The sequence below is a fragment of the Symphodus melops genome (genome assembly GCF_947650265.1).
Source record: "Symphodus melops genome assembly, chromosome: 5".
In the NCBI taxonomy this organism is placed as follows: domain Eukaryota; kingdom Metazoa; phylum Chordata; class Actinopteri; order Labriformes; family Labridae; genus Symphodus; species Symphodus melops.
Window position 1 is genome coordinate 16388283 of NC_136695.1, and position 15500 is coordinate 16403782.

General features: G+C 39.7%; 1 protein-coding gene across 1 annotated transcript in view; it reads right to left on the reverse strand.

Annotated features, from left to right (window-relative positions):
• Nucleotides 1-14017, reverse strand: part of sntb1 (syntrophin, basic 1) — a 35476-nt gene extending 21459 nt beyond the window's left edge. Inside the window, exons 1-3 of the mRNA XM_079344126.1 lie at nucleotides 13940-14017; nucleotides 12918-13753; nucleotides 3448-3706 (exon numbers count right to left, since the gene is read on the reverse strand). Coding sequence (XP_079200252.1) covers nucleotides 3448-3706; nucleotides 12918-13464 — 806 coding nt within the window. The 5' untranslated portion in view covers nucleotides 13465-13753; nucleotides 13940-14017. The remainder of the gene's footprint in view (nucleotides 1-3447; nucleotides 3707-12917; nucleotides 13754-13939) is intronic.
• Between the last annotated feature and the right edge of the window lie 1483 nt (nucleotides 14018-15500).

A 15500-nucleotide genomic window follows, 5' to 3' on the forward strand; every position in this document is an offset into this window, starting at 1 on the left:
ATGGACTTTCATATGGAAAAAAACATGCTGGTCAAAGTAAATTTGGCTTTATCTGTGCTTGTGAATCTGCCCTCCTGCTCTATCAAACCACAAAACACTGGGTTATCTTTGTGAAGCAAAAACCCAGCTTGACACCAGATAAATTATTGACTGGATTGTGGATATAACCGACTGGACAATAAAGTCAAAGTTACAGCCAACAAAGTGAATGTTCAACTTTTTTGGCCTTTAAAAAAGTTTAATAGCTCAACCAGGTTTTGTGAAAGATGTCCAGAGTTAGTTTCACAATGATTGTTTCAAGCAAACACTGATGAAGTGGACTGAAGGAGACAAACACTTTGCGCAATGCAAATGATGTTTTAATAGAAAAGGTTTTGAGTTGCTCCTCCAATGAAATTTTGAAACCATTTTATTTACTTATTTTTCATTTGGTTGAACCCAGTTGTCCCCTTGGCCTCTAATCCTCATGCTAAGCTAATCACTTGATAAACCTGAGTCACGACAGAAGTATTTTTTCTACTTTCTTTTGTAATTTGGGCAAGAATGAAAAAAGTGTTCAAATAAAAAACAAAAAACAAAAAACAAAAAAAACTAAGTTGTATGGATTCAAAGTAGTTTTGTGATTGTGGGGCGCTGGTGGCGCAGTGGTTAGTGTGCACGTCCCCATATATGGAGGCTAGTCCTCAAAGCGGGCGGCCCAGGTTTGATTCCAGCCTCTGACCTCTTTCTTGCATGTCAGTCCCCTCTCTCTCCCTGATTTCCAACTCTGTCCTCTGTATATCTCTCTCTAATAAAAGGCAAAAAGCCAAAACTAAATCTTTAAAAAAGAATAATAAAATAAAAATCAATTCAACCATCGACAACCCTTCACCATGTTGCTTGTAATGTCAGAGGCATAGTACAGAGCACAGCTTTTGTTCGAAAAGTTGTACATGACAGCCAGCCAACAGAGAACCATCGACTCCAAACCGTTGGTGTTGCTCTTATCTTTCTTTGTGTGTGTTTACTGATTGTTTGTGAGTGTAAGCATTTACATTTGATGGTTCAGTGCGCCGTCTAACAACGTCCATCCAGACAGAGAAACTTTGAAGTCACTGCTCACTGTTAACACTTGACTTTGATGTCGCCCTCATGGTATGAAGCTTTGAAGTTTACAGAGGTTCAACTATCTCACACTTCAATTATTACACATATATGCAGTCGGGGACATTATTGGATGATAGAGAGAGACTGAAAGCTTAAAATAGACCAAGACAGAGAGAGAGAGTGAGAGAGAGAGAGAGAGAGAGAGAGAGAGAGAGAGAGAGAGAATAATGTGAAGGGGATGGTGATAGAAAGAAGGAATTGATTCAGACATAGTGACGCATGATAACAGAGAAGGCTGGAAAAACACACAAAGAGAATATCAAAGAAAAGGGAGGAAAGTGTTTGTTTTTTTTAAAAGGGCAGAAAAGCACAAACAATAACAAAAGATTGAAAAAACCCAGGAAAGATAGGGATGCCAGAAAAAAAATTCAAGGAAGGGAATTGCCTTCGAAGGAGGGAAAAAGAGGGAAATGAATCTGAGACAGAAGGCAAATATTCACAGACCAGCACCACAAAAGTTGAAACAGTAAATCTATTTTTGCCCCCATGCTGTTTGATTCTGCCTTTGTTACATTACCAACCAATTAACATGACAGCGTCTCCTAACAGACCACCCCCCTGCTGACTGAGAATTATCAGGCCAACGCTTCCAACGTCTATATTTAGAAATACTGAAAACTCCCTTAAAAGTCGAAGAGAAACAGTATTGTGTAATCCCATCAGGATAGCATGAGACATTTCTTTTCTCTTTCTGTCACAATGTCGAGGATCTGGGAGGAATTTGTTAACCTTTAGTCAAACATCTCTTTTGTTTTGAAGTTGAACACTGGAGTATCTTCCTGTGACAATATTGACACAAAGTCTGTGAGCTTGTTCAGGCAGTTCATCCAAGTTTGCCACTACACTCACATGACACACATAGATCTCTAAAAAAACACTTCTAATGCACCCTTTTCCTAGCTTCATCTTACCTAAACTCTAACTGAACTTTAAAATCATATTTTTTATGCAGAAGGGAATATGAACTTTTTCGGATTTTCCAACTGTCTGGCTACCTTTTTTGAGGAGGAATATTTTGAACTTTTATTAACAGCTCAAGCTGTCATGGTCTGTCATGGTTTACCGAGAAGTTCTGGTTTGCACCACCTTTACTCTCTTTATTAGGGGCCACCCCAACGAGCAACAAGGCACCTACCTAACACAAGTAACATCACATAATTTACGCTGTTAATTTAAAGATGATTAGACGTTTCGAGACTATTTTCACATTAAGCCTCTTGCACGAGTTAAGAATTATTCAATTATTTCAATTTAAAAGTGTATTATTCTAATGGAAGTCTACCACATCATTTAAATTGGCACGCAGTGGACCTGGGATATGTGTGGCCACGAAGGACACACCTGATGCCGTGAAAAAGAAGGACACATCGGTCCACCGCATTTGAAGGAGCCTTGAATGGGACAGCCTTCTACACACTGCTTTTATGAAATCACACTTCAAAAACGTCCGTCGAAGGATTCAGTCCGTGAAAAGTAACAGCTGTAGTGTTGCGCAAAGAAACAGTCAACTTCCATGGGTCACTACTTACTGGCGCAATCTGGGGGGAAACTACTTTGAAAACCATGAAATAATGTCAAATACGGGTGTGACAAAATCTAGTGCTTATAGATCTAGGAGCATTTGAACTTGACAATGTTACATATGGAGGTGAAACTGTCTCACGATATCAGTACACGCATGGAGCAGTCTAAAGTGAACTGAGAATTGGCAGAGAAAATGTCCCTGCTTCTTTTGAATCATGTGCGTGGCAGCCAAAAACGGACCAAAGCTGTTCCATGGCCTTTTTGTTTTCCTTTTACCTTGCTCGTTTGATTCTTAGCTTCTTAGCGTCTTGTTTTCAGAGCACTTCATTTATCATTTGCTTGCATGTGTCTGGAAAAGAATTTTCTCGAAAAAGAACATTAAAATATATGACCCTTTTGATTATTCTTTATGACATTTGTCTTGTAAAATACTGAGGAGTGTCACGGTGTGTTTTTTTTATTTCATTTCTCAGTGTTTTGTGTGAGTGCTGAGTTCTGAGTGACCGTCACAGTTCAGGACCATAGGGTCAGGATATACTCATTAGCATTTTGTTTTCCCCTCCCCTTCCACTCTCTCCTCTTCACTCTGCTCACCTGCACTGGATCTTCAATCAACACACCTGCCTGCAATCATCTTCACCAACCTTTTTGTCATATACTGGTAGTTTTAAACTTCCCTGAGCTCACTGGCAGTCAGAAAATTGCATCAGAGAACACCGCTCTGCTCGAATAATACGAACCAGGCATATTTAATGTATGTGTGTTTGTCCCATCTACCTGTTCTCAGGGTCTGTTGTGGTCATGGCCCTGGTGACGTAACACATCTTGAGCGGTATACACCTCCTGTCGCCTTGCAGAGACAGGGAGGGCTGTGTGGGAGAGCCTGGGAGGTCAGATGATGAGGAGGAAGAGGAGGAAGAAGAGGTGATGGGGGGACTGCCGAGGCGGGGAGACTCTGGAGGGGGCGTTTCCCAGCCGATCTCTGACACAGGTGAGCCCTTTTTGACATATGGTGTGGCCTCACGCATGTACTTTACTGGAAAGAGAAGGAAGAAGAGGATTTCAAGTTAAAGGTCAGATAAGGTAAAGAAGATCTAACTGGGAATATTAGCGTTAATAAGAACTGCAAATTGCTTTCCTCTCTTTTCACTTCACAGTATGTGGTAAACCTTGTTTCTGTCAAATGGTTAATGAAACGTTTCCTTTTAATCAGGGAAAATGTAGGGTTATTCACACATGAATTTAAAAATAAATGTTATTCATTAAACCTGAATCCTGAACGATGAAGTCTACTGGCCTAAGCAGTGCTCATACATCATTTAACACCTTAAAAAAATCTAAGGAGAACATAAAGTATGATTAACATTGAAGCCATCGTTACATAAGATTCTGCTATAAGGAGCATTTCAAAGATCATACAATTATTTTTCTTTCAAATGTTCACTCTTCTGAAGGTAGTCTGTCTAAACGAGTTAGAGGAAGGATGTGAGGAAACCACAGAAGGTTAGCTCGACAGTCGATAAAGATACTGTTTATTAATTGTGGCACACTGATGCATTTGCCAGTTTAACAGACTTTCATAATACAGCACACAGGAGAGATGAAGTAAGATCTCTCAGATGTTTGAACAATATTTGAACAGTGATGGGTGCTATTAAATGTTAATATGACATTTCTGTCTTTTTAAGAAAAGGTTATGACATTGTCCAATAAATGTATGACCATTGGTTTGCATTTGAATAATACAAAGCTATCAAATAAAATATCATTTTTTTATGATACGAGAGAGTATCAAAATAAATCAGTTGAGTTTAATGCACAGACATCTGTGTTGAATAAGTTATTAACTTTTGTCTTCTTTTCATAGTGAGCTGGAACATTGGATCTCTTTGCTTTCAAGTTCAAGAAAATTGTGTCTAACATCTCATTTAGAATTGGCAAAACAGACTCTGGTGTGTCTTCAGCTTGAGGTCAATCTCTTAAAAACGAAAGCGTTCACTCTGAAAACTGCATTTAATCATTCACAACTTATCACTACAGCCACAGGCACAAAGTATCCAGAGATTTTCAATCCGGAAAACACTGAACCTACCCCCACATCCTTCAATGTTTCCTCATCTAGGACAGTCCCATCTGATGCTGCAGAATACCTCAGACACTCCCATTTCCAAACAGTAAAATGAAAGCTTTACTTGTAAATGTCATAGTCAGAATCACTGGAGGTTTGATTACTATTTTAAATTCCTTCTGCTTTCAGGTTTGAGAAAGGGAGAAGACAAGGACACTTTTTTCATTTTTAAACTGAAATACAGAGGCAGAGATCAAGAGTGTGCTCAGTGCTCGCTTTGTCCTTATTGTTCAGGATCCTCTGTATACACTGGCTGTTTAATTGGCATGGCCCACAATATGAGTGGTGTATAATTGGCATATGGCTGGTGGCATTTGTAATCCAGCATGTGTAGTATTCTTGGGAGAAGCTCTGTAGACCCCTGTGAGATGGAATAACAAGCCTAACCGCCAACCTGTGGACAGGAGATGACAGGCTGACACTTAACAATGAGGAGTAGACAGTGGGGATGTGACAGTGTCCTCAAAGGACCCACAGTTACAATGTGATCCAGCCGCACAGAAGAATATCCTACACAGTCAGATAGTGTTCACAGACTGAAACACTACTGATCCATTTGTGAAAATGCATCATAACAAGGTTTAACACAAGCTCAGCAAATGGGGTGAGAAGATTGAATCCGCTGCAGTTGGATGATGACAACCTTGTCTGTCTTTGTTTTTCAGGAAACAAGAATGTACTGTACGAGAATACAAAGGCAGATTTACTGTAGGATTTAGCTTTAAGCTTCTCTCATACTGTACATGCACTGGACTCCTGGAATTGTCCGTACACTATTTAGACAGGTGGCAGGTGTGAATGCAAACAGTAGAAGAGTTCACACCAACCTTATACAGACTATTTCCTGCCAGCTTCCAAGTAAAATGTCTGCAAAAAGTTAGGTTAGGAGATCATGTGTCACAGACATATTGAAGAAAAGTTGTGGTGTGTAAGAGGAAGGTGACATAATTTATGATGATGCATTACAATCTGAGTAACTGCAAACATTCAGCTGACAGAAAGTTCTGTCATAAAACAGACTAACAGACAAATATTGACTTCATGGATTAGTTAAAATAAGTCTCTATCTCACGAAGTAACTGTTTGGGAAAATAATTAAGCCATGATACAACAACTTTATCAGTCATCCGTCTGGTGTTGCAAGCGTAGCTATCAACTGTTGAAATGTGATGCTGAATTATAAATCAAAACCACTTCCACTACCCATGATATCTGGGGCATCAACTATAAATCTTGATTTGGACTGTACAAGGTTTGAATAGAGGAAATATCAAAATAAGAAACAAAATGCAGGAAGAAAAATCATTTCTACAATTGATTGGTTGTCTTTCTTACATTGAGAATAGAAAGCTGTGGTTTTCCCATCTAAAGTATAAGTATTTCTGTTGAACTCTTTGTCACTGTATATTGCTCATGGGAAAATTACTGTACAGCCTAAATTCAGACAAAGACAAGGCAGAAGTTTAACAATAACAATAACACACCTTATTTGTTTGATGGCATTTTTCAAGTCACCCAAGGTCCCCTTACATAGGAGAAAAGCATAAAGTAAGATCAATATCGTTTACATAAACTCAATACTCCTTGTAACTCTTTCGTTTCAAATCAACAGTCCATCGTCTGTAGTTACTACATTAGAAGCAAATCAAACACATCTCTGACTTTTACACAAGCCTGATATTTAGTGGATGATTTATTTTCAGCTAACATTCACTGAGACAGAGAGGAAATGTAAACTCATTGACCAGCGTCACTGGGACCAGAAATAGAGCAGTGTGTGTTTCCAGCAGAGAGGAAAATAGAGGTGGAGTCCATGTGATCATCACAGTGGAAGTGTGTAAATGTGTGTGAATTCCCATGGGTCATGTTTTTTTTCTGTTACATGGCCAACTCTGCACAATAACCTCAATAACATGATAAGAACTTGGAGAGGATTGGACTTGTACTACATGAACATTCACTGGAAAGCAGCTAGTTTGGTGTTATACAACTCAACTAAAAAGATCCAAATGAGCTCGAGCCCTCCCCCCCATCTGTCCAAGTTTATTTTCTATTTTATGCAGAAGTGTTAGAGATAGAGACCAAACTAATTTTTTTTATGCAACTCAAGTTCTAAACCAAACGTGGAAACATTAGCTATGATGCAGATGCCTAAATGGCATCATATCACCAAGGACCAGCTGTTCAATTCACCAGTGAAAAAGCCATTCACTTTCATTGATGATATTTAAAACTATTGCAACACCCTTCACTTAAACATTTACCAAAACTGACACAATTAATTTCTTATGTGTTAGCTTGTTGGCTTGACATTGAAGCCAACAGTTTAGAAATTTCAATTGTTTCTACCACATTCATTCATGGTGACTTCATACATACGCACTTGTTCAGTCGCATTCCTCAGCATGTGTGCTCGATTAGCCTCGACCCCTTTCATGCACATTCATACTCTCCACTCTATAACATCAGCTGTAATTACTTTTTTTTTGTCTCAGACTGTCTTTTTCACTTCATGGTCTTTAATGGCAGCATTTAATGATCTCTGAAGCTATTGGCTTTCTACCATATGTTTGAAAGGTTGTTTTTTTTTTTGGTGGGAAAATAAACCAGAGGCAAAAAAGAAACCTCTTGAGTGTCTCGAAGAGGAAGTGGAGGCTGAAAAAAAAAGAGAACAGACCAGGGCAAAGAGTTAGAAAAGAGGAAAAAGGCTCCTCTGATTGCAGAATGAAGCCTTTTACTTCTCGTAAGTAAAGCGCAGGTAGCTGGATACTTCAGCTGCACAAAAGACCTTTACAAATCCACTCTTAAGGCATCTTAAGAGTGGAAGGTTTGAAGCAGTATCTTAAGAGTTCAAATATCTCCTTCACTGAAAAATAAGCGGTTACTCAGACGGGGATCCTTTTTATAGAAGGAATTACATTTTACACAAGTTGAAGTACTCATTGTCACTGACCTTTGAAACTCATGCCAAAGAGTTACCAGCTTGTTGCAATTTCATAACGTAATCCTACATTAAAGTAGAAACTGATAAGTCTTTGCTTAAACACTGCTGATGATGGTGGATTCAAGTATAGCTAAAGGAAACTAACTTGTTTTTTGTGTGTAGAATTAAGATAATGAATAACCTACCTCATGTTGTAATTTTGCCCTTTAACTTCTTGACAAAAAACAATCGCGATGTATTCAGTTCCATATCTTGCTTACAGGCTTACTCATTGGAGAAATAACCAATAGCGTGACTTACAAGGTCAAGAAGCATCAAGCTGAAAAAAAAAAGTAAAGATGAAACACTGTATATTTTTATTAAACTATGCAGAATGTAATAAGTGTTGATATATAATTCTAAATAAAGAGAAAAAGAAGCATCAATCAGAGGTTACTCGCTATCAGGCTCTGTTGATATCGGTCCACTGTGTAGAGTTTCTCTTATAATTTAAGAAAAAGGATGTTACCATAAATCTTTCAAAGAGATTAGTCTTTCAACTGTGTGTTTAATGCGTCTTAATTTGAAATTGAAAATGGCATTATTAACCACCATACAGACTCTAAACCACCTCGAACAGCTCGTTTAATGGTGTCACAGGATATGGGAATCTTGGGACAAACAAATGCATAATTGCAAAAACAGAATGGTAGCACCTGGAGAAGTTTTGTCAGTAAACAAAGCGGACAGAAAAAACAGATGAGCTTTGCCTCTTTGTTTCTGCTTGTTTAGGCTGAATAATCGTTCACAGAGGAGGGCGATGAATGATTCTACCTATTATCTTTGCCACAACAATCACCTTTTGCAACTGCACAGTCGTTATTATCATCATCATCATAATCCACACTGACTCAGACTCCACAAACGGTAGCAGAGGAGATGACGGTTTCGCTAATGACATAGACAGCTGGTAGACACTTTGACAATCTCTTTTTTAATCTTTCTTTCTCCATCGCTCACACACTGTCTAGACTACAATGCTGATGACTAAACTTGATTACAAACATGCATACACTGTAAATATTGAAATAGTCCCGTACACCCCCCGACCACCCCCCCCCCCACACACACACACACACACACACACACACACACACACACACAATCTCACATCACTGTGCTGACAGCAGCACATTCATGAAGTCATGCACAAACCCATCCAGATGTCAGGTGATGACAGGTTCAGCTTGTTAAGGAATCAACAGGAGCGCTTACAGGACACTGACTCACATCCTATCTGCTGAAGTGTGACAGATGTTCTCTATTGTTGTCAGACTTTTAGTTCTCAATCGCTTCGGGGTTTGTTTTTTTTTATTGGAGTTTTAGACTTCAACCTGAACAAATTTGTTTTCTGCAGTGTAACTGGACTGAATTGAACCTGGTGTATTTTTGTTAAACTCTAACAACTGCCAGATTTAACCCAGACTGTTTTTTCCCATCAGAGCAGGGATTTTCTAATAATAGCTAAGCTAATGTATCTTCAAATGTCTCTTGGCCTAAGTGTTGTTCAGCTACAAATACTAAGAAATATTAGCTTATCACCTGACTGAAAATGTTAAATTGTTAAAGATTCCCAGTATAACTTATAAGACCTTATAAAGTGCCAGCTATAAGCAAGTGAGCAAATGGTTGTGATTTATGTGATATTAAGGCACAAAACTACTTATTTAGCTCTTGGAAAAGATCATGGGTTTGGGTGAAATAAATACACCAATTGCTTAGGTTTATCACTCTAATTGCAATACATATACAAAGGTACATTAAGTAAAAGGAATTAGGTTATTAGAATTATGTTGTGTAATCTTTGTTTGTACTGTCCATCCTTATGTAGACTTTCTTGTCTCTCCTGACTTCTTGATTTGCTCTCAGGTATACTCACTAGAATTCCCAGGATAAAAACATATGTTCATTTGGGATGTTAAAATGCGTCACATCCCCTAGATATTTAAGTTGTCAATGTTTTAGCCTTATTAACCAAGCACTTGTTTCAGCAAAACCGTTTAGAAGAGAAATTCCAAACGACTTGTAGATGGCTAAAATTAACATCACACTCTTACAGACTTCATAAATAATCTGACCTCCCCTTATGAGAGATGAATGTTTATTTATTTATTGTATGGCTGTAAAACTTTTTCCATACAGTTAGAATTGTACATTTAATTTCTTAAAACAAGTGAACTGAATTGATCCCAAACCAAGCTGCTTTGTATGCTGAAAGGAAAAAAAATAAACGCATCCCTGGACGGACTCATTTTTCAATCATCACTGCATACAAGTGCCAAACACATATGCAAACAACAGGAGGAAAACTAAACAATAGATGGAACTAGGAAAGCTGTAAGCATAAGGAGCAGTTATGTGTCAAAATCAGCAGAGAAGGCAGGTAAAAGTACACATGCTTTCTTTTTTTAAATTGAATCGTACAGTTACAGCACACACTTTTGGCACATTGCTCTTCAAGAGGAATCGGTGGTGTTGGTATTTGGCTGTGCACTCAAAACAATAGTTATGTGTGGAATAAAAGAAATGAAAGTTTGGGAGAGAACTTCAAGTCTTGCATACTTTCTCTCCTCTGCACACCTGGCCAGTGGGCGTTTTTAACTGGACACATTTCGATTTGTTAGAGTAGGAAATCACAACATTCATGATGATTGTTTAGTTTTAGCCTTGCAGTGAAACAGCACACACTGCAGCAAAACTGAAACCATCAAACTCAACACAGCTATTTTAACATTACATTATTTTACATTATATCTTCAGAATCCTTTGACTGCATCTAAATGGTGTAAAGGCCATTGTACCTGCAGACCTTAATTAAAATGGTAATCTTTAAGCATGCAGCGTGAGATAGCATAGCGTGTGAACATAATAATTTGTTGTGTTGTTTCATTCAAAGCAAATGCTCATATGGGGATAAGGATTTGTGCAATGTGCAATTCTTTCCTTCCTCTCCATGATGACACTTGCAATTGTTGCTAGGGAGCTCTGTGGCACATCTGAAGGACTTTGATTGATCCCCATATAGGCATTCAGTTTGGGCTTGTCAGGCTGCATGCTGAGCCACAGAAAAGCACCAGCAGAGAGTCATCATCTTGCTCAGAGGACACCTAAATAAAGTGGATGCCCTCTGACCTGGTTGGATTTGAACTGTGATCCCTTTTGTTAGGTGCAGATTATGAACATGTCAATCAGTTGCAGCTTGCAGAGGAGAGTGATCACTGTCTAGTTTAGCTAAATTTGTTCTCCATCTTGCTAATGAGTTTCCATGAAAGCTTGTCTGTTATGTAGCAAAATACACACATTGAAAACGTGCAAGCTCCCCCACATACACACTCACACTGACTTCACAAAATGCAGTGTGCTGAACATGTACGCGCGCACCATGACGCATACTGCACTCCCAGGAGACGTGTATACCATCTCTCCTATTAGTTGAATCAGATGTTTCCTCTTGATCTTTCTCCTCATGTTCTACAGTTTCTCACATCTTAGAAGATGGCTTACATTCAAGAATAAAAAGTAGATGCATGCATCACGTCGCTGTTCATGTCTTTTCCTTTCCAATTAAAGTTTAAATGTCTGGTTATGCATTTAAGCATTTTTCAGACCCCTACAGACCCATGAAACTCGATGGCAACCACACTTGGTCAGTATTTTACCCTGTTCCACTGCTGATCACTGTTACAGTAAATAGCAGTAGTAGTGAGCTGGTGTCTCTCTGTTAGCCTTAACTTAACCCTCTGTCATCTTAATATCAGCCTTTTAGCTGCTCTCATTAGCTCTCCTCCTGTTCACTTTCTATCTCTCTACCTCTCAGCAATTTTCCCCATTAAATACTCATTTCTAGTCCCCCCCCCTCCCTTCCCCTCTCATCTCTCACCCTCTTTCCCTTCCCTCTATCCCCTCGCTTCTTCTTTCTTATCGCAGACTGTCTTCAGTTGGGACTTGCTTTTTCCTCATCAGTGTAGTTTCTGAATCCCCCTGGGAAGGATCATTGTCACCATGTATGAATGTGTGGGGAAAAAAGAGACAAAAGGAGAGACACTTTGTTCTTATTATCCTAGGTCCAAGAGTCCTCACAGGAACAAGAATAAAAAAGAACTCAGAAGTAGGCACGATAGTGTGCAACATTTTCAGGTGTGCAGGAGTGTTTACGCCTGTGTACATGTGTGCATGCATGTGTCTGTTTGCTAAAGGAGTAAAGTGATCACAGATTAATCTGTCCATCATCAGCTTCAATCTTTCACCGTTGGCTAAAATCTTCAAAATACCAACTAGGCCGCATGTTGTGTATGAATATATTGAAAGTGTGAGTGTGTGCATGTAACTTCAGGAAAAGTAGAGCTACATTTCTTGGAGTGGCCATGCAGAGAAGTACCCAAGGGAGGGAGATGTGAGATTAGTTTTACCCAAAATGATTCTCCCGTGGCCCCTAACAATTTCCTTGAAATATATGAATTATTCTTTATTCTTTTGTTTTGGCAGTCAATCACATCCTGATCTACGTACACAACTAAGGTGTCTTCCCTTCTGCTGCTGTGAATTAGGCAAATGTGCATCGGAAAGTTTCACTTGTCTTCAGAGACTCTGTATGAGGACAACAAATTCCGACTTTGTAATGAAACATGTGATGAAGTGATGTATGAATAATATATGGGCTGCTGCATTAAAAATACAATCACACATCTTGCACCAGCATGCACCTTTCAAGTAATAGAAAATAAATCACAAACTACATCAGAGGTTTTCCAACACTCAGAGCCCTGCTGTTTTTTTCATTCATCTAATCAGTCAGTGATTTACACCTGAAATGATAAGTGAATGCAATCAACCTGCAGAGTAGTGAAAGTGCAGCACTTCGTGTCCTGAGGACCACTGACCCACTGACAACCCAACATCAGAAACAAAAATCTATGTCGATTAATGGCAAACTCTGAACCCTATACTTGCTTTCTTCCCCGGATGATGGCCAACCATAGGTCCAGTTCAGTTTCCTCTTGATTGCGGCAGTGAGGTTGAATAATCAGCAACATATGTTTTATATCATCTATGACTATAGCATAAATACATAAAAAGTATTCCTTTACCCTTACCCCCCGTTGTTGGTGGCTCATACCAAAAGAATGTCTTCCTTACCTTCCAGTGTCACCTCTTTCCCGGCCCGTTTCAGCGCCTGCACCGCCTCATCGTGGGTCGCGTCCCGCAGGTTCATGCCGTTCACGGACAGGATAGCGTCCCCCACGTACAGAGACTGGGTTTGATCCGCTGCGAGCCCCTTGAAAATCTTACTGATGAGTATAGGCATTTTGTTCTCCTTTCCTCCTTTGATGCTGATCCCCAGACCCCCGATCTCCTGCTTTGTCACCTTGACACACCGTTTTCTGTTGGCGATCGCCTCGGGCACTCGCTCCGGGAGGTCCGTAAACGCGGTGCGCACAGTTTGGGGACCGTTGTTGGAGTTGGTGTTGTTATTGTCCAGGTAAGATCCGTTGGTAACGCCGTTGGAGTTGACATTGTCGCTCACGCTGTCTGTAACGCTGCTCTCCTCGCAGCTTAACGTGAGCGCTTCCTCGTTTAAGTTGGCCAAAACTTTGTGCCACCGCTCCCGCACCAAAACCTCCACAAACCCACTTTTTTGCACTCCTGAGGCACCTGAAACTCCCGTCCCTAGTACCATCGCCATCTTTGGAGCATGTCTTTAATATGCCATGTGATTTAGTTCCCAGTACGCTGCCGCACATGAACTTCCACCGTGCCTGCCTCTCATTCAGGCTGGACTTTGCCCCCCTCAAGTTTTCTGTGGGACCTCCTCACCATGTAGCCAGCCACCCTGAACCTTCTCGGCGCACACTGCACTCCGCTCCGCCTGCAAGAGATCCTGTCCGCTGGGTGGAGTTTGCTCCCCCCGCCGTCAGCCGATCCCATCTCCTGATCCTGTGCGCACAGAAAGTGTTCATCATCTGCCGGGAACTCTGTGAGGTGACAGCGAGAGCAAAGTTTAACAGCACATTCAGGAAAATATGTCCCGTTATCGATTAGGCTACACTTTTCACTATAATACCACACATTATATTATGTGATATTACAACATATTGACCATGGCGTCTAGCTTTACATTCAACTCATATAGGCTATATTCTGAATAAAATGTTGCCTACAGTGATCGGGCCACGTGGTGATGAAAAAATATGCCAAGCGGAAGATGGAGTTTTAATATGGAGATATCATTTATTAGTTTCCAGAGTCCACATGTCCATGAGTAACCCTCTGTCGTACAGAGTCCGCTCCCGTTGCAGACCTGATGTCGGTTACGCGCGTACAGGAATGCGCCTGTGCCAAAATACAAAGAGAGGGAGGTGGGTGATTTTGTTTGGGGCTCTGACATGGAGTCCCTCTCTGAGGCTCAACTCCCCACCTCTATTATCATTACTTGTATTACTATTCTAGAGGACATCCCACTGCTCATTCAATCCTACGGGCGCCTGACGGTTCAAACACTTGAACTTTCACACTGTGAGGAGTGCATCCAGTGTCACCACTATAAAGACCGGAGCCTCTGGGTGCTCATGTGGCCTGTCTGAAGCGAGGAATCATTCCTGGAGTAACTAATGACTGATGGAAACAGTGCCTCACACTGATATATTGGCAAAGCTACGACACCTACTGGTTACAATTCAAACTTACGTTGGCCTTTAGCAAGCGTTAAGTCTTTGTTTTTCTTAAAAACAGGGAAACCCTCACAACAAAGTACAACGATACACAAGAAACTAATTATATCAAGTGCGATTAGATGCAACCATTGGAGTTTATTTCGGATGCATGTTTTATTCCGTTTTCTTTGGGCATTGTCTCATTCTCATACACTTAACACATTGCACAGAAAGATTGCTGTGTTAGTTTCTCCAAACACAACTTGTGACTGTAAATTTAAAACATGAATGGTTCCTACACAAGTTTAGTCATTTCATAGAACATCTAGTTAAAAGTTAAACTACCCCTCTGAGCCTTACCCCACCCGCCTGGGGCAGCAGATGGTTGTCCAGAGAGGTCCAGAGAGGTTCTTCTTAAGGTTTCTCCCTTTTTAAAAAAATGTTTTATTATGCCAATATTGCCTATTGCTTGCTATTTATTGATTTATGTTTAGTCTTTTTAATTGATATACCATAGAATGGAGTTTGGACCTATGACTATTATTGTGGTTTAGTGGGTTAAAAAAAAGAAGATAATTTAATGATTTCAAACAGTACCTCATGTCGAAGATTTTTGTTTTTTGAAATTGGTATGTGTAAGTGTAAATATTAACATATAGTTACATTACTTTTAGTTAAAAGCATGAATAGATCTCTGTAATGTAAAGTAAAACACTGCATTTGTTTTTTAACATGTTATCATCACCTTTATTTCAAAGGAAGGTTCTCAGAATTTGTTCTCTGTATTTTCAGCTAAGTGTTTGCCATTTGATTCTCCCCTCCATGTTGAAAACTAATGTTGCTGTTTGAATATACCGTATGTCTTCACCTCTGGCTATAAATATAAAGCAACATTCTTTCTACTATTTTAATTTGATATTATATAATTCATTCTGTGTGTCATAATTAATCATTTTTTAATCACAGAGATACATATATATATATATAGTCCATGCATGCTGTGTTTGCCAGCCCTCTAAACTGCATCTGATCGTTGCAACTGAACTATACCAAACAGGGGATTAGCGTA